The sequence below is a fragment of the Garra rufa genome, chromosome 16, assembly GCF_049309525.1.
Source record: "Garra rufa chromosome 16, GarRuf1.0, whole genome shotgun sequence".
In the NCBI taxonomy this organism is placed as follows: Eukaryota; Metazoa; Chordata; class Actinopteri; order Cypriniformes; family Cyprinidae; genus Garra; species Garra rufa.
The window spans coordinates 23,073,872-23,092,854 of NC_133376.1; the positions used below are offsets into that span (position 1 = coordinate 23,073,872).

Sequence of the window (18,983 nt, forward strand, 5' to 3'; positions counted from 1 at the left end):
CTTTGTGCATATGCAGCCAATCAAAACCTGAGTTCTCAGCTGAAGAGCATGAGGAGGCTGGTGAAAAGTAACCTGAAAGACCTGCACACCTTCGCCAATCAGACCCCTGCAGTGAGTAATAAAATCAGCACTATTATACTGGGATGGATGGATGAATGGATGTATGACAGACAAGAAAGACGGAATGATGCTTAGACAGACAAGATAGATGATCAGTCAAACGAATGGACAGATAAATGGACAGACGAACAGACTGAGGGATAGACAGATGGATGGATGCATGGATAGATAAATTCACAAATTAATAGACGGATGGACGGACAGATGAATGGATGGACAGCCAGATAGATAGATGGACGGTCAGACGGATAGATGGATGGATGGATGGACGGACAGATAGATGGATGGACTGACCAACTGATTGATAGATAGATAGATAGATAGATAGATAGATAGATAGATAGATAGATAGATAGATAGATAGATAGATAGATAGATAGATAGATAGATAGATAGATGGATAGACAGACGGACGGACAAATAGATAGATGGAAGGACAAACAGACGGGACAGGAATAGACGATGTATGGATGGATAGGTGGACGGACAGATGGATGGATGGGTAGATAGATGGACAGAGGGAGGGATGGATGGATGGATGGATAAATGGACAGATAGATAGACGGATGGACAGATGGACGGACAGATAGGTGGACGGACAGATGGATGGATAGGTAGATAGATGGACAGAGGGAGGGATGGATGGATGGATGGATAAATGGACAGATAGATAGACGGATGGACAGATGGACGGACAGATAGATAAATGGACAGATGGATGATGGATGGATGGATGGATGGATGGATAAATAGACGGACGGACTGATAGATAGATAGATAGATAGATAGATAGATAGATAGATAGATAGATAGATAGATAGATAGATAGATAGATAGATAGATAGATAGATAGATAGATAGATAGATAGATAGATAGATAGATGTAGATGGATGGACGGACGGACGGATAGACAGATGGAAAGATAAATATGACTGGCAAGTCAGATTCTGACAGCTAAAGTTATTGCTGTGTTTTCTCCCATTTAGCAAATTGATTACCTGATCTCTCAGTACGGCATCGTGAAGCACCAGGTGCTGTATGACCTGGAGAGTAAGTATGCTACCAATCATCTGGAGTGGAATGGAAGGTGTTTCTGATGTGAGGACTCATGTTGAGGTCTTTCTTCAGATGTAGGTGTGCTCTTGGGTGGAAGGATACATGAGGAGTTGGGAAAAGACGTACAGCCCGCCCTCGACACAGCTCTCAGCATGACTGGAAGTATGTCACTCCCGTTTGTGTTTTTTTTTTTTTCTTTCACCTTTGCTGGGAAAACTATTTATCATATATATTATATATCACAAGAAGAATATAATGTGGATATTCAATCCATTGCTTCTGGTGGTGTCTTATTGCACTGTTTTGTCTTTGATTTGTTAGTTAAAGTGGAGAAAGCCATTAAAGGTAAACTGTAATAGACCCTAACTGGTCCTTCCCATAATCTTCTTTCTGTAACAAAGTTGTGATTGACTCCTTATTCCTTCCCAACAAAACCTGGCCCAGTTAATTTCGCATGTGTATTGTCGTATCCTTCCTTGGTGGAACCTGCCCATCATGTGTCATAAAACCAAGATATCTGAAAGGTTAAGAAATGCACTGAAAACTACGTCATCTCACCTCAGTGGATAATATTCAGAGCATTTTGAAATGAAAGATGCATGTGTGGATTTCATGTCCTGCAGAATTATGTGTGCCCTCGTTATTGTGTGCAGTGTCTGTTTTTGAATGTTCATTATGTGTCTGCTCATTTGTTTCCTCTCTTAGCAATGCGAGACACTAAGGATGCTCTAGAGAATGTGAGTTTGACCTTAGAGACTTTGCAGGAAGGAACAGTCAAACTGCAGGCTAACCTCAGCCAGGTGCGCAGCAGCCTTAGCAACGCTCTAAACGATCCAGTCTGCATGGATGGACGCTCATTGGAGATTTGTCTCAACATACGGGGCACCCTTCCCAGGCTAGAAATTGCAGCCAACTACTCATCGGTAATGAAAAGATTTCTCATCTTTTCTTATAAACATATTGTCATCAAAATGGTTCATAACTGAATTGAAAGAAAAAAAAAATACATGAATGTTCTTTTTTAGTTGCCTGATGTAACCACCCAGTTGGACAAAGTGAATGAAGTTCTAAAGACAGATCTCGGCCAGATTGTGGAAAAGGTACTTTTTTCCTCACATTTCTAATGCTGTGTTTGCATAGATTCAGGACAGAATATATTGTATTTCACTATGAAACAAGATACTCAACAAGAGAGAAAAAATATTTTATGCATTGAGAACTGATTTAATTACAACAATAGTTATGTGGTCATACATACTGAAATAAATCCAAGTAGTTGGATGGGAGGGGGTCGAAAAGTAAAAAAAGTCATATCTTTGATTAAAATAAGGCCATTTTTGATTTCATGTTGGTTTTGAAGGAGTATCAGCTTTGCTCACTCTTACACCTTTTCATCTGTGTCACACAGGGCGTTGCATCATTCAATGACACTCCCACCTTGGTAACAGATCAAACCCGAAATATTGTGGAAGGTGAGTTCAAAAATTTAATCTAGACTAGAATTCAAATCTTAAATTAATTTCTTCAGAAGTATTTATTTTTCTACTTTTCTACTTTACAATAGGGTTCTATACGTTGACATGAACGATACTAACATGAACTATAATGAACAATACTTTTATATTATATTTTTATTCATTATTCAAGTCGAATGTTAATTTCCACATATACAGTTGAGGTCAAAAGTTTACATACACCTTGCAAAATATTAATTATTTTACCAAAATAAAAGGGATCATACAAAATTCAGTTTTTTTATTTTGTACTTACCTGGAATATTTAACATAAAAGATGTTTACATATAGCCCACAAGATAAAATAATAGTTTAATTTATAAAAATGAGCCCATTCAAAAGTTTACATACACTTGATTATTAATACTGTCTCTTCAGACAAATCCTTCAGGTCCCCAAAATTCTATGGTTTTCCAGCATTTGTGTGTATATGAACCCTTTCCAACAATGACTGTGTGATTTTGAGATCCATCTTTTCACACTGAAGATAACTGAGGGACTCATATGCAACTATTACAGAAGGTTCAAACACTCACTGAGGCTCCAGAAGGACCGACGATGCATTAAGAGCCAGGGGTGTAAACTTTTGAACAGAATGAAGATGTGTACATTTTTCTTAGTTTGCGTAAATATATTTTTTCATTTAGTGCTGCCCTTCAGAAGCTACAGAGGATACTTACATGTTTCCCAGAAAACAAAATAAGTTGAATTTACCCTGATCTTCAAAGGCTCTTAATACATTGTGTTATAATGCTTCTGTAATAGTTTTCCCTCAGTTGTCCTCAGTGCGAAAAGATTGATCTCAAATTCATACAGTCATTGTTGGAAAGGGTTCAAATACACAAAAATGCTGAAAAAACAAAAACAAATAATTTGTGGGACCTGAAGGATTTTTCTGAAGAGCACAAATATGTGTCAACAAAACATCAACAAAAACACTGACCACGTAGAACCCTCCATGTTCACATACACAACACCAGGAGGCACAGCCATTTAGGGGTCATATCACAGAATTTATCAGTATTTTGAAACTGATGTGTGAATAGTGCTTTAGTGGTAAAAAGACTGACATCGTTGCGTGTGAGAACACAGCATTTTTGTATTTACCAGTAAAGTAATTCCAGTAATTTTACAGCACTTTACTGGTATTACTGTGTAAAAGGGGCTATTGTCATTTTATCATTTAATTGATTTAAAGAACACATGCATTGTAATATTTACAGTAGCATATACACATACTTTGTAAGGAGGTTTTTTTGCCCTTTTCACAGTCGCCTTTGGCACATACAGTTTACAAATTTCTGTAAATACCAGATTATGAAAAGCGTTTTACAAATAAACATCACTAAATCCGCACTAAAACATTTTCTGTTGTGTCTGGTGTGTCTCCTGTAGCGGTGAAGGTTTTTCTGGACGACATTGGATCAAACATCACCACTTTCACCAAGCTCTTCCCGGTTCACAGCACTCTGACCAACTTCACCAGAATGATCTCTCACACACACTCACAGATCGAGGACATCTACCCTCAGGTGGATCAGATGGATTTCTACAGGTATTTCAGAGGACTCAACTTGACTTAACTAGTCACAGACTTTCTCATCCTTCTTTTCGAGGTGAAATCGTCCATATGCCCGTGACGTTGTTCATAAAGGTTTTGTTTTCAGGTGGATCTGTTGTATTACCCTGTGCTGTATGGTTGTGCTTATCCTCGCCTTCAATTTCCTGGGTTTGTTGTGTGGTATTCTGGGATTCGACAGGCACGCCACTCCAACCACACGTGGCTGTGTTTCTAACACAGGAGGCAACCTGCTCATGGCGTGAGTTTGCAGTATAATATCAGTCTTCAAACCCTACAAATGGATGTGATATAAGAGAGCTTTGTCTGCACTCATTCACACACTCTTCCTGTGTCTCTCAGTGGTGTGGGCTTCAGCTTCCTGTTCTCCTGGGTTCTCATGGGAGTGATAACAGCTCTGTTCTTGGTGGGTGGGAATCTAGAAAAGCTTGTGTGTGAACCCTTTCAAACCCGACAGCTGTTTAAGGTAAGAGAAAGAACATGGTGTAACGCAACAGATGCTATTTGGATCATCTCAAATGATCCTGGACAACATGATCAAATTTTAGTATATTATATTATAAAGGTTCATGTGCATGATATAATTTGTCATTTCATAATTGGCATTTTCATTAGTGGGCTTAGACTTATGGTACCCATTGTACACATGCTTAAAGGCAAATAAATTTACCAAACAATGCAAGTTAAAAGCCTGCCTGTTTCAGATATGTCTCATTCAGTGTGATCATGTTGTTTTTAGGTGGTAGATACACCCAACTTGGTCAACTCTGCTTGGAAAAACTTCATACCAGGTTACCTGTACAATGACCCTGAGATGGACCTTACAGCATATTCTGTCTACAGGTAACCTTGTCATGTATATCTAATAAAAGTGAACAATTACAGTACATTATAATAGTTAGTAATAAGGTTTTGTTTTTTTTACAAAAGAAATGTTTTAACGAATGTAGGAATTTTAGGGATATATCCACTAGATGTTGAATCAAAGGCAAAGAAATTATGTTGGACAATTTCTCAAAACTGTCTTTGTCCTTCAGTAGTCCAGCAGATGGCAGCAGAGAATGAAAAGTCTTTTTCTCTCCTCTTTTGCAGTAATTGTAAGGACAACAGAGGGATTTACTCAGCTCTTCATCTGGATAAGATCTTTAACATCTCTGCCTTCTTTAACACCAGTGTTGTAAGTGCATCAAAGCGTTCACAACTAAATTCACACTGACTTTTAAAGTCACACTCTGAGATTAGTGATGCTAGATAAAGGTATTAGCTATTATTTACAATGCATCATGTTTTCTGAGTCGTTTTATTTTACTCTAAAAGTTGAATAATGCAGAACCTGATTTCTGTAGAAACGTAGGCATCCTTCCTACTCATTAATAAGGTTTTGATGTAAATTTCAGTTTGTGGGGTATTAGTCTCCATCACCACAGATGTGTGGATGTGTCTTTAAGGAAATGCACACCATTCACTGTTTTGTTGAGTAACACTTCTTGGAGAAAAAAAGTGAACCGTATGTTTTTCCAATCCAGTGTTGTTGTTTTTCTGTCTGTTCTTTGGAACTGGCAAAATATCTCGAAACATTTCATGCATAACCTTTTGAAACATTTTATATGGAGCATCTATAAATTCCTTCATTTCAGCCGAAAGATTTGTTTTCACTTGAAGTCCTTCAAACCAGCATTCTTGATCCAATGTCACATAGGATCCAAAAAACTGAGACCGCATTGAATGGAACATTTTAGGATTTTTATGAAATGTAATATAAAGAAAATCACATGAACTGTGTTGTACAGAAATACAGATGTTTGTGCTCTCACTGAAGCACAGGAGGCTTATAGATTTTGCTTAGATTTTCTCAAATCATACTGTAGAACACAATTATCAGGTGCTGTTTTTTTATAACAGAGAATAATAAAAAATAATGTAACACACTAATACACTACCAGTCAAAAGTTTTTGAACAGTAAGATTTTTAATGTTTTTAAAGAAGTCTCTTCTGCTCTCCAAGCCTACATTTTTTTTAATCCAAAGAACAACAAAAACAGTAAAATTGCAAAATATTTTTACTATTTAAAATAACTGTTTTCTATTTGAATGTATTTTAAAAAGTAATTTATTCCTGTGATTTCAAAGCTGAATTTGTAGCTTCATTACTTCAGTCACATGATCCTTCAGAAATCATTCGAATAATTAAACTGTTTTAAATATTGATAACAATAATAATACAAATGTTTTCTTAACAGCAAATCAGCATATTAGAATGATTTCTGAATTATCACGTGACATTAAAAACTGGAGTAATAGTGATGAAAATTTTGCTTTGATCACATGAAAACAAAAAAACATTTTATGAAATTTATTCAAATAGAAAGCAGTTTAGAAATATTCAGAAATATAAATAATTTAAAGAAATAAGTAAATAAATAAATTACTAAGCATATGTTTTGTTGTTGTTGTTGTTGTTTATGATATCATTATTATTATTATTTACTAGTGGTTCCACAGGTCAGACTGTGTTCTCGAATATTTCCTCATGACAATCCTCACAGATTTCCTAGACTTATCTCAGAATCATATGAGCCTTGTTTCTTTCTGCAGTACTCCAAGGATGTGTCGAGGAAGTTTGAAGGGATGAAGGTGGACCTGCGTGGCATTATTCTTCTGGAGTCAGAAGGCAAACAGAATCTCATCAGCTTCACTGAAACTGGCATTAATGAGATTGACTTTGCTGCCTATTTGGAGGAGGTACATAACATACATAAACACATACTGATTGAAATTTTTGAAACATCGGCTTTGATGCATGTACAGCCCAAGATTAGACAATAAACTACGTCCTGTGGTTTCTCATGTGTTTCTGTCCATCTTTTCAGGTTAACAAAGGAGTGACTCGCATTAATCTAGTTGATTTCGCTAGTCAACTTGATGCTCAAGCTGATCAGTTGGTAAGATATATGAGGTTTATAAGATTTGATCCATTTAAAATAATTCTAAATGGATAAAATGTAATTATTCCATATGTTGTAAATATTACATGAAATTCACTGTCATGGTTACTGAACGTTTCTAGGGCTAATTCTCCTTTTCACTGTATCTCTCTCTCTTTTGTAGTCTAAAGGGACCTTGCAGACGTCATTAAAGGGACATGCTAATACTATAAGACAGATCCACATCCAACAAGTCATCCCACTGGAGCAATCCATGGTAATCTATCCCTGTCTCGCTGGTGCTTATTTAATTGATTAATTCTTATCCGTGAAAGGTTCTGTTGATTACAAATGAAAAACTTCTGAAAGCTGTTTATATTTCTGTTCATACCTGACTGATTTTCAACAATCTCTTTTTTTAATTTTCTTGAACACATTCAACTTATTTTATGGCTTCCAAGAAATATGTGAAAGCAAGGGTAAGCCTATCAGTAATAGCTGCATGACCTGCAAGTTGTTTACTCCCTTTGGTATCTACTTTGCTTTTTCTATGAAAACATGGAAAAAGACAACATCTTTTTAGAGCAGCTTCATCATATCTTTGTCCTATTTGACACTCCAACTTCCAAATGTGTAAACCTGAACGTTTACAGATCCATAAACTGGTCAAATGTAAAGTGTTGAATTTCTGACCATCTAATGTCATCAAACAGAAGATTGTGATGTTTTCCGTTGTTTTCACACCACTGGTTAAGGCATTTGCATTTGCATGATGACTGAAATGTTTATTTTCCTGTCCACTCTAGTTGCTTTAAGTGAAATATGAAGTTCATCAAATGATTCCCCCTGTATGCCAAATGTATGATATATAGTACAACAGTTTTATGTCACATTCTTTACTTACTTGTGATATAATGTGCATATGATGCTTGTAATGCATATCAGGTTGCATGGTATTTTGTCACCCTGTTGATTCCCTTAAATTTTCAGTTTATGTTTCTAGTTTTTCTTTTTGTACCATTTTATAAGCATTTCAGATTGTAAGTCATTTGGAAATGATTCATGCTTACTCTGTGTATATTGTCTTTTTTTTAATAGAGCACACTTAATCAGAGCATCAGACTTCTAGAGAGAACATCCTCAGACCTGCCTGTAAGTTGCTAATTTTAAAACTGCCACCAGTTAAAAAATGTCATATTTCAGATGCATTTCAAAACATGCTTTCTGATGAGCAGTAAATGCATTGGTTTTTAGGTCAGAGTTAGAGATGTACTAGACGCCGTTGATGCCGCCCAGTTCCTGATTTCACAAAATGCATCATTTGTGATTAATCAGGTAATGCGAAAGAAAAAACATTTCTGGATGATTGATGTATTTTATTGTACTAATGGTTAAAATATGCTCAAACAGGAAACTGAGAAATACAAGCAGACTATTATTGGCTATTTCAAGCAGTATATCGACTGGATCAGATCGTCTGTGAGTATTTTTAACTGTATTATCTGTCAGAAATAGTATTAATTTTAGATCGTTTAGCTCTTCTGCATTCTTTTGGTTTAAAAGCCTTTTGTTTTGCTGCCTCATTGTAGCTGGCCCTGGAGGTTGCTACCTGTAAACCACTCAGCAACATTGTGGACACAGCTGAGATCCTAGGCTGCAGTTTCCTGCTGGATTCCATGGTGAGACACTCTCACTCTCACTCTCAGGTCCCTCCAACCCTGTTTTTTGTTTGTTTGTCTGTTGAACATCCATAAAATACAAAAGGAGAGTTCAGTTTTTCATACAGTTAAAGAAGTACACTTCCAGAATTTCCTGATAAGTTACTCGCCCCCATGTAATCCAACATGTTCATGTCTTTCTTTCTTCAGTCGCAAAGAAACTAGGGATTTTGAGGATTTTCTCTTTATAGTGGACTTCAATGGTGCCCAACAGGTTGAAGGTCCAAATTGCAGTTTCAACGCAGCTTCAAAGGGCCTAACGATCCCAGCTGAGGAATAAGGGTCTTATCTAGTGAAAAGATTGGTAATTTTCTTTAAAAAATTTATATTTATACACTTTTTAACCACAAATGCTCTGCATTGAGCTTTCGCTTTGTAAAACTGGGTCGGTACCTCCACCTACGTCAAGCATGACCTTTCCCACATTATGACGTAATGTGCAAAGTCGGGTTGGTGCAAGATGAGCATTTGTGGTTAAAAAGTATATAAATTTTTTCAGAAAATGACCAATCATTACTTCAAACCGTTGGCCACCATTGAAGTCCACTATATGAGCAAAATCCTTGAGTGTTTTTCTCAAAACCCTTAATCTCTTTGTGACTGAAGAAAGGAAGGCATGAACATCTTGGATGACATGGGGGTAAGTAAATTATCAGGAATGTTTTATTCTGGAAGTGAACTTCTTCTTTAAGTTGGATGGTGATTTATATTGCCTTTAAAGAGTAAAAACGCACTAATAAAAACAGCATGAAAGAAGGCCAAACTATTCATTCACTATATCTTCCAAGTCCTGCAGCATTTTGTGAAGATATAAAATTATCAACAATGTGGCTAGAACAAAATCAGAGTAAATAACAAAGTTTTCATTTAGGGGTGAGCTGTTAGTTTAAAGAGCTAGACTTTTTTATAAGCTTGAGGTCAGAAAGAAAGGAATGTTTTTTGGGGTTTAAGATCAGTATATTATAATGATTTCTGAAGGATCATGTGACACTGTAGACTGGGGTAATGATGCTGAAAATTAAGCTTTGCCATCACAGGAATAAATTACATTTAAAAAAAAATATTAAAACAGAAAACATTTATTTGAAATTGCAATAATTTTCGCAATATTACTGTTTTATACTGTTTAGTGTATTTTTCAATCAAATAAATGCAGCCTTGGTGAGCATGACAGGCTTCTTTACATAAAAATGTAAAAAAAAAAAAAAAATTACCCCAAAGTTTGATTGGTCATATCTATCAAAGGCAACTTGGGACTTTAAAATGTGAAATGCGGTTTTGGTGTAAGAGATGGAGGGTTGATAGTGTTTCTGGCAGTGGTTGAAAAGGTCAAGTGTGTTGAACACCCAGTCAGGGTGGGAGGGGCTGCAGTGCTGGGCTTTTGCATGTGTGTGGTCGAAGCCCCATGGGTAACAATGAGGAAGGAAGGAGGTAGTAGGTTTTATCTGAAATTGTAGGCGAGTGTGTGGATGCGTGTGTGTGATTTGTAAGGGGTTAGAGTGTTTGACCCCATCACGAGACTCCATGTGCAAATAGGGCCCTGTGTGTTTAACCCTTTTCCCTGTACCCCACTGCATATGTATAAGATTTTACTCACTTCTGGATACAGATATGTTCCAAAAATATGATTTGGTACACACACACTGGTTTCCATGTTTTATGGGTACATTCCATAGACATAATGATTTCTATACTGTACAAATTGTATTTTCTATCTCCTTACCCTAACTCTACCCCTCACTCAAAACTTGGCATTTTTAGATTTTGATTTATAAGCCGTTTTCCTCATAGGGCTCAAAAAAAAAAAACCCCACAAGGTTAAAATGGTATTACTATACTTATGGGGACATTTTGTCCCTATAATGTAGAGAATACAAGGACCCACACAAAAAACGTCATAACCAGTAAGGACAGGAAACATTCAGGCTGCTAACTACCTGTAGTAATTAGTGGTGAGCTGCTCTTTCCACAGACACCCAAAGATTGACCCCAGTATAATTCTCTGACTGCAGCAGGAAGAATGTACAGTTAAAGATTAAGTGTTTAACCTCAGCCTGGGTGTTTGGTTGCTGGTTTCACCTTTAAAAAAAGTCAAATTTGGTAGTCAAATGTGTTAGGCAGTAATTACAACTTGTGAATAATTACAAAATAATAATAATGTTACAATATGTCCAAAAGTGATTCAAGGTTGCCATCATCTAAGGTCTTTGCAAATCGCAGTCAATGAATCCTGACAAATTAAACCTATTTGTTAAACTTTCTCAACATTTTGTCTCATGGCTGGACACATTGCATCCAGTCACCTACTATGATGGAATGTGAACATTACTTTATATGGAAAACTTACCATGCTACACTTTCGCTTTCTGTGTTTTAAAAAATCTTCTTGTCAGAACAAATAAATGTCTGGAGAGTATGTTGATCAAATGTGTCATTTATGGTTAAGTGGTGTGCAGTTTTTGGGTGGCTTTAATGAATCTTGTGTTTATTTGTTGCAGAACACATTCTGGTTTGGATTAGGCTGTTCCACACTGTTTCTGCTCCCTAGCATTATCCTCTCCATCAAACTTGCCAAGTTCTACCGCAGAATGGACACAGAGGATGTATATGACGAGTAAGTATCCCAAATGCTATCCCAAATGAGTTTGTGATTGCTATTTAGCACCCAGATAATTACAGTTCTATAAACAAAGTTCTGTCAAGACTACTTTCGCACAGTTTAGCATGGTAATATACATGGCAATGTTAATGTGTTTGGTCTTGCTGCTGCACATATAACATATATAAAATAACCCCCATATACAGATGAGGTCAAAAGTTTACACACACCTTGCAGAATCCGCAAAATGTTAATTATTTTACCAAAATAAGAGGGATCATACAAAATGCATGTTATTTTTTATTTGGTACGGACCTGAAAAAGATATTTCACATAAAAGATGTTTACATAGTCCACAAAATAATAATAATAGTTGAATTTATAAAAAGTATCTTGTTTAGTTATTCACAGTATTCTTAATACTGTGTTGTTACCTGAATGATCCACAGCTGTTTTTTTTTTTTTTTTTTTTGTTTGTTTGTTTGTTTGTTTGTTTGTTTAGTGATAGTTCATGAGTCCCTTGTTTGTCCGGAACAGTTAAACTGCCTGCTGTTTTTCAGAAAAATTCTTCAGGTCCCACAAATCCTTCAGGTTTTCCAGCATTTTTGTGTATTTGAACCTTTTACAACAATGACTGTATGGTTCTGTGATCCATCTTTTCACACTGAGGACAACTGAGGGACTCATATGCAACTATTAAAGAAGGTTCAAACTCTCACTGATGCTCCAGAAAGAAAAACAATGCATTAAGAGGGGGTGAAAACCTTTTGAATTTGAAGATCAGGGTAAATTTAACTTGCATGTTTCTCAGAAGACAATATAAGTATCTTCTGTAGCTTCTGAAGGGCAATACTAAATAAAAATATGATATTTAGGCAAAATAAGAAAAAGGTACACCACATCATTTTGTTCAAAAGTTTACATCCTTGGCTCTTAATGCATTGTTTTTCCTTCTGGAGCATCAGTGAGCATTTGAACCTCCTTTGAACCTGCGATAGTTGCATATGAGTCCCTCAGTTGTCCTCAGTGTGAAAAGATGGATCTCAAAATCATACAGTCACTGTTGGAAGAGGTTCAAATATCCAAAAATGCTGAAAAATCAAAGAATTTGTGGGACCTGAAGGGTTTTTCAGAAGAACAGCGTGCAGTCATGAACAACTAAACAAAAAAAAACACAGCAGTTGATCATTCAGGTAACAACCAGTGTTGGGAAGGTTACTTTGGAAATGTAATAGGTTACAGATTACAAGTTACTTGATTTAAAATGTAGTGTAACTTTTCAATTACTTTATAAAAGTAATGTAACTTATTACTTTTAATTACTTTTTGATTACTTTTCTAAATTTCGAATATTTTCCAACTGTTATTCATTTTGAAACATTTTAACTAGGCAGAGTTAATCTTACAGTAGCACTCAACATTGATTATTGTCAGACTTTCAAAATCCTTCATCACTTGAATTAAGTAAGGGATAATATACATTTTTATTTTGCGGTAACAACTGGCTACATTATCAACAACATTATCCCACTTATTACACAACTGCTTCATAGATTATTTAGATGTTTAGGTCAAAATTATTAGACACGAAACACTGATCTGAGTGAAATATTTGAACGCAAAGCTTCCATGAAGAAATCGGTAGCATTTTTATTGTGATAGGACAGTAGAGAGATGAAAGAGCTGGGAGGAGAGAGGGGAGCAGGATCAGCAAAGGACCTCGAGACGGGAATCAAACTAGGATCACCGTGAGCGCAGCTGCACTATATGTCATAACAAGATCATAACATAATAGCATCACAAGAAATAGTTTAATAGCTGTGATACTGGGTTTGAAATTAAATGTTTGCATAGTTATGACAGGAAACACGAGCATCTAACAATGCCTTGGAAAAAACAATCTTAAAAAATAAAGTTTATTTATAAACCCAAATAGGAAATAAAACAGTTATCGAATAAGCATGTGTCCTATTCTGTGTCCTAAACTCGTGAAACATTGGTGTCTCATTTTAGAGCAGTCAATTCAATTGCAATTTATGAAAGAAGTCAATTAGATATGTAAGTGGGGGTGAGTGTGTGAAAAAATTCAGATGTAATCCCGTTTGTAATCGCTGGCATTTTTCAGAAGTAACTGTAATTTAATTACATATGTTTTCTCAGTAACTGTAACTAATTACAATTACATTTATTTTGTAATTAAATTACGTAATTCCGTTACATGTAACTAGTTACTCCCCAACACTGGTAACAACACAGTATTCAAGTGTATGTAATCTTTGGAACAGGGTCATTTTTATAAATTCAACTATTATTTTCTCTTGTGGACTATATGTAAACGTCTTTTATGTGAAATATTTTATTCAAGTCAGTACTAAATAAAAAATACCATGCATTTTGTATGATCCCTCTTATTTTGGTAAATTAAATAACATTTTGCAGATTCTGTGAAGTGTATGTAAACTGTTGACCTCAACTGTACATGAAATCACCCTGTAGCAGATCTATACAGGTGGAGCTGGGGAGGTGGAGGTCTTCATGACAGAATTTTGGATTTTGAATATTGTTTGAATACTGTTTTACTCTACTAGCGAAAACACATGACAGGACCAGAGCTAACAGTTGTATAATGAATCATATGCATAATATGTAAAAGTGCAAATGCCTCATTCTTTTCTTTTCTTTTTCCCAGAGTAGCTAATAAATCTATTTTTCTCTCTCTGTGCTCTTTTTCTATTTCTTTCCTCTGTTCTTTCTAGTTCCTCTGTGTCAGGGACTTGGCATTTCACGTTATGATAACCATTCTTGCTATTTCCATCTTACTTCATTCTTCGTCTTTCTGTCCAGCACTTTGCACTTTATGAGAACTACATGTATATATATTGTACAAACAGTGTTTCGAGCATTCATGCGTTTACAGTCGAGAATCATTGCGATTGACAAGTCACCAAGTGTCTTGACCAGAGACGTCCATTTTGACATCCGCGTGATGTCTCTGTGCACTGCTACAGTGCATCTCTGTAACATTTTTGCTTGTCTTGTATCTTTTTAGCATTGAGACAATTCCCATGAAAACGTAAGATGTTTCTTCCCTCATACTTTTGCTGTCGACTTTACTGCTAAAACGACATCCCTTTCCTGTTTTGTACATACAACTTTCTGCTTAATGGTGCTGGTTTAAGCTCTAAGCCTTGGAATGCTTCCTCGGTGAAGGGCGCTGCTTGTGTTGGTGTGTTATCTTTGAAGCTCCCTTGTTTAACATGAAGGGTTGTTAAAACAGAGACCTTAAGAGCACACCTCAAAACTATTGCTGTATATTTTACAAGATGCGATTTGCAATTTATACCGTTTCATACCGTGTACATTTTTCAAGAACGCTTTAAATTGAAGCTTGTTCATAGTCGCATGCCATTTCTCTCATGTCACATCATGTTTTGTTTGATTTTTGTCTATGTAATGTTCTATTTCAGTATGGAAATTGGTAATAATGGTTATTATAATGAACATTTAGAAGGTATCCAAAATCCTGTAATGGCAAGGTAATCAAAATCATATCCCCTTACACTCGTGTGTTACGCGAATAAACTGCATGCAATGGGGGAACAGATTGATTGAGGTGATGATGAGGTGTCAGGGTTCCAATGCATGCACAATTTGAAGTTGCCCTTTGCACAAACAAGCACCTGGGAGTCTGATATTCATGTATTTATTTGTTAAAGTTGTTGTTGTTGTTTTCATTGTTAAACTAGTGCTTGTATGCTGGTTAACTCAACAGCAGTAATGCAGAACTTGTGTTTTGCACTCTTGCATGATATTTGAATTTCTATTAACACTGGATCCATTAGATATTGCAGAATTTATTGACTGACTAAATTCGCATTTGTGCATGCATTCAATTTTTTTTGTCTTCTTGCATGGCTTCTCACTGGGCTGCCATGGCTGAGAATGGTCTTTCTCTCTAACTCATCACTAATGGCATGTGTTTCAACAGCAAAACATGTAACGAAGGTCAGGACGGTGGGCTAGAATGACACAGAGCTTGTATACATGCAAATACTGCCCTTCAAAAATGTTTTGGGTTGATGAGATTTTTTAATGTTTTTGAAAGAAGCAAGCATTTCTTTGATTAAAAATAGTATAAACTATTATATTGCAAATATTATTACAATTGCTAAAATAGATGCTTTCTATTTGAATATATTTTAAAATGTAATTTATTCGTGTGATGGCAAAGCTAAATTGTCATCAGCTGTTACTCCAGTCTTCAGTGTCGATTTTTGATTTTTTTTATCATGATTAATGTTGAAAGCAGTTGTGTCGTTTAATGTTTTTGTGGAAACTGGGAAACATTATTTTTCAAGATCTTTTAATGAACAGAAAGTTCAAAAGAACAACATGTATTTGAAGTCTTTTGTATTATTGTTTTAAAAAATCCTATTGACCTTCAACTATTGAATCGTAGTTTATGTATTGGATGTCACAAATTTAGACTGATTATGTCTTAGTAATTTTCCTGCGATATGATAAAGTTTTATACATTTATTTGCACATTTTCAAGTGTGGAGTTATGGAAGCCTGTTTCCACCACTCAATAAAAAAATTAAAATGTTTATTGTGACTTTGTATCTCACAATTCTGACTTTTTTTTCTTAGATTTGCATGACATAAACTCACAATTGCGAGAAAACAAATAAGAATTCAAACTTTTTCTCACAAATGAGAATTTGTATCTTTCAATTCTGACTTTTTCTCGTAATTCTGACTTTTTTTTTTCTCAAAATTGAGAGATATAAACCCACGATTCTTTCTTTCTTTTCCTAAGAATTGTGTGATATAAACTCGCGAATCGAGAAATTAAAATGAGAATTCTGACTTTTTCTCTCACAAATGCGAGTTTATATCTTACAAATCTGACCTTTTTTCTCTCAATTCTGACTTTTTTCTCAGAATTGCGTGACATAAACTCGCAAATTGCACGTTATAAATTGCAAGAGAAATGCAAGAAAGTCAATTTCAAGATGTAAACTCAATTCTGAGAAAAAAATCTTTTTCACAATTGAGACTTTATTTATTGCAATTTTGACTTATAACGCAATTGAAAAAAAAAACAAGTCAGAATTGTTAGTTTATATATCCTACAATTCTGGCCTTTTTTCAGAATTGCGTGGCATAAACTCGCAAATTGCGCGTTATAAAGTCGAAATTTTGAGATAAATGCAATTCTAAGAAATAAACTCATTTCTGAGAAAAAATTCTTTCAATTCTTTTTCACAATTGCGAATTTATTTCTCACAATTTTGACTTTATAGCTTGGAAATGCAAGTTTATATCTGAATTTGTATCATGCAATTCTGAAAAAAAGTCAGAATTTTGAGCTAAAAAGTCACAGTTACCTTTTTTGTTCAGTGGCAGAAATGGGTTTCCATATGGAATTGCGTAATTACAATTGAAAATTAAAATAGTGATAGTAGGAAGTGTGCTGTTGGCGATAAAGAGATTCTAATTGGCTTCTTTTTTGAGACTAAATGTGATTTCTGTCAGGTGGTAGGTCATTTTACTGAGGCATTCCACATAAAAAACACTTACAGTGCCTTTTATTATTAGTAATTCAGCTATATGTGTCATTCTAAAAGCCCCGTCCTGCTCTTCTGTTGATGGGTGGATTGAGAGCTGATGGGGGGCATCTCAGTGGTGTGTGGATTTTAAATACACTCCATGCCTGACAGTTTTTCCCTTTGTGCCTCAAGCATCCCTACCTATGACACTATGACTCGATTCCCACGGGCCTCTGCGCCTCCGCGTAATGCCGACTGGTGACTCTGAGGAGGACGGTCTGTTTTGTAACTACAGAAAGGTACTGAGAGCTGCAGATGAGAGCAAATGGACATGATCTTTCTCTCTAACAAGCATGTGCATCTTCCTCCTGTCCAAATTAATTACTTAGATTTTTTAGTATGCATTTGTTTAATTTGTCTCCTAACCTTTTCATCCTTGTGTCTGTTTTCTCTATTGACATGCGCTTTGTTTAGTTTTTTCTTTACATTAACAGCATATTTAGTTTTTGCATCCCATCTTCAGAAGCATTCCACCTGGATAACTGCTGACGTTTCTGCAAAGCGTCGTGTGAATTGTTTTTTAGGGTCCATCACCAGCCACTCGCCCGTATCATTGTGGTCCACCATTGTTTGACTTTAAACATTCCTGACAGCTCTGCAAACAGATAGATGCCAGCACTCACTGTGTCTTTTGTTTCTTTACCTTGGTCTAAAATCTCATCTCCCCTCTCACGTCTCATGTCCACCAGTTCATTCGTGTCAGTCTTTGCCATTTATCATTCAAACTGCGCAGTGGGTGTAATTCTGCAATATTTGTTTTGTTTTTTTCTCATACAGTGATATTGGAAACTGGAATTAAACCTTTGTGGAATGTAAGTTGTTTAAATTGGCCTTGTTTTACATTAAACCAGTACTTCTCAACCTTGTTGACCCCAAGGCTACCCACTGTCCACAACAATTTTCAAAAGCCCCATGATTTTTCCAGTTGTTTGTGATTTACTGGAAATGGATATTTATTGACTTTATTTTTTTCCACAACATCTATCTGATATCTGTGGAAATCTTATTGTGATCTTGAGGAAAAAGTCAGAATCGTGAGATAAAAAGTCACATGATATAAACTCACAATTGGCTGTTATAAAGTCAGAATTTGGAGATAAAAACTCGCAATTCTGACTTTTTTTCACAAATGTGAGCTTGTATCACAGTTCTGACTTGTTTTCTCACAATTGCAAGTTTATATCTCGCAATTGACTTTTTTTTCGCAATTCTGACTTTTTTTCTCAAGATTGCATAATATGAACTCAAAATTGGGTGTCCAAATATGGAGATAAAAACTTGCAATTCTGATTTTTTTCTAACAAATGTGAGTTTGTATCGCAATTCTAACTTGTTTTCTTGCAATTGCAAGTTTATATCTTGCTATTGTTTTTTTTTGTGTGTGATTCTGACTTTTTTCTCAGGATCACATGATATAAACTCACAATTGGCTATTATAAAGTCAGAATTTGAAGATAAAAACTTGCAATTCGTACTTGTTTTTTTTTTGTGTGCAAATTTTATCACAATTGCGCGTTTTTAACTTGCAGTTCTGACTTTTTTCTCAGAATTGTGTGATATAAACTCGCAGTTTTGACTTTTTCTCAGGATTGCGTGATATATCCCAATTCTGACTTTTTTTGTATATGGGAGTTTGTATCATGCAATTCTGATAAAAAAAAAAAAGTTTTTTTTTTTATTATTATTCAGTGGCCAAAACGGCCTTCCATAGATATCTACATTATAAAATAAACTGTTGTTGAGGGGTCAATTAAACCAAGACAGCTTAAGCTTATTTAAGTTCTTGTTTTGTCTTATTTTAAGTAGCGGGTCCAGATCCCCTGGTTGAGAACCACTGCACCTAGCCCTAACAAAAATATT

General features: G+C 35.5%; 1 protein-coding gene across 1 annotated transcript in view; it reads left to right on the forward strand.

The window, feature by feature from the left end:
* prom1a (prominin 1a) overlaps nucleotides 1-18,983 on the forward strand; it is a 75,500-nt gene that overhangs the window by 55,015 nt on the left and 1,502 nt on the right. Inside the window, exons 5-28 of the mRNA XM_073820083.1 lie at nucleotides 1-111; nucleotides 1,108-1,171; nucleotides 1,250-1,339; nucleotides 1,883-2,100; nucleotides 2,203-2,277; nucleotides 2,586-2,649; nucleotides 4,087-4,246; nucleotides 4,359-4,511; nucleotides 4,613-4,736; nucleotides 5,010-5,113; nucleotides 5,363-5,447; nucleotides 6,866-7,012; nucleotides 7,141-7,212; nucleotides 7,379-7,471; nucleotides 7,656-7,673; nucleotides 8,293-8,346; nucleotides 8,449-8,529; nucleotides 8,605-8,673; nucleotides 8,784-8,873; nucleotides 11,411-11,526; nucleotides 14,561-14,584; nucleotides 14,979-15,047; nucleotides 17,256-17,362; nucleotides 17,901-17,935. The exon at nucleotides 1-111 is cut by the window's left edge and continues 10 nt beyond it. Coding sequence (XP_073676184.1) covers nucleotides 1-111; nucleotides 1,108-1,171; nucleotides 1,250-1,339; nucleotides 1,883-2,100; nucleotides 2,203-2,277; nucleotides 2,586-2,649; nucleotides 4,087-4,246; nucleotides 4,359-4,511; nucleotides 4,613-4,736; nucleotides 5,010-5,113; nucleotides 5,363-5,447; nucleotides 6,866-7,012; nucleotides 7,141-7,212; nucleotides 7,379-7,471; nucleotides 7,656-7,673; nucleotides 8,293-8,346; nucleotides 8,449-8,529; nucleotides 8,605-8,673; nucleotides 8,784-8,873; nucleotides 11,411-11,526; nucleotides 14,561-14,584; nucleotides 14,979-15,047; nucleotides 17,256-17,325 — 2,151 coding nt within the window. The 3' untranslated portion in view covers nucleotides 17,326-17,362; nucleotides 17,901-17,935. The remainder of the gene's footprint in view (nucleotides 112-1,107; nucleotides 1,172-1,249; nucleotides 1,340-1,882; nucleotides 2,101-2,202; nucleotides 2,278-2,585; nucleotides 2,650-4,086; nucleotides 4,247-4,358; nucleotides 4,512-4,612; nucleotides 4,737-5,009; nucleotides 5,114-5,362; nucleotides 5,448-6,865; nucleotides 7,013-7,140; nucleotides 7,213-7,378; nucleotides 7,472-7,655; nucleotides 7,674-8,292; nucleotides 8,347-8,448; nucleotides 8,530-8,604; nucleotides 8,674-8,783; nucleotides 8,874-11,410; nucleotides 11,527-14,560; nucleotides 14,585-14,978; nucleotides 15,048-17,255; nucleotides 17,363-17,900; nucleotides 17,936-18,983) is intronic.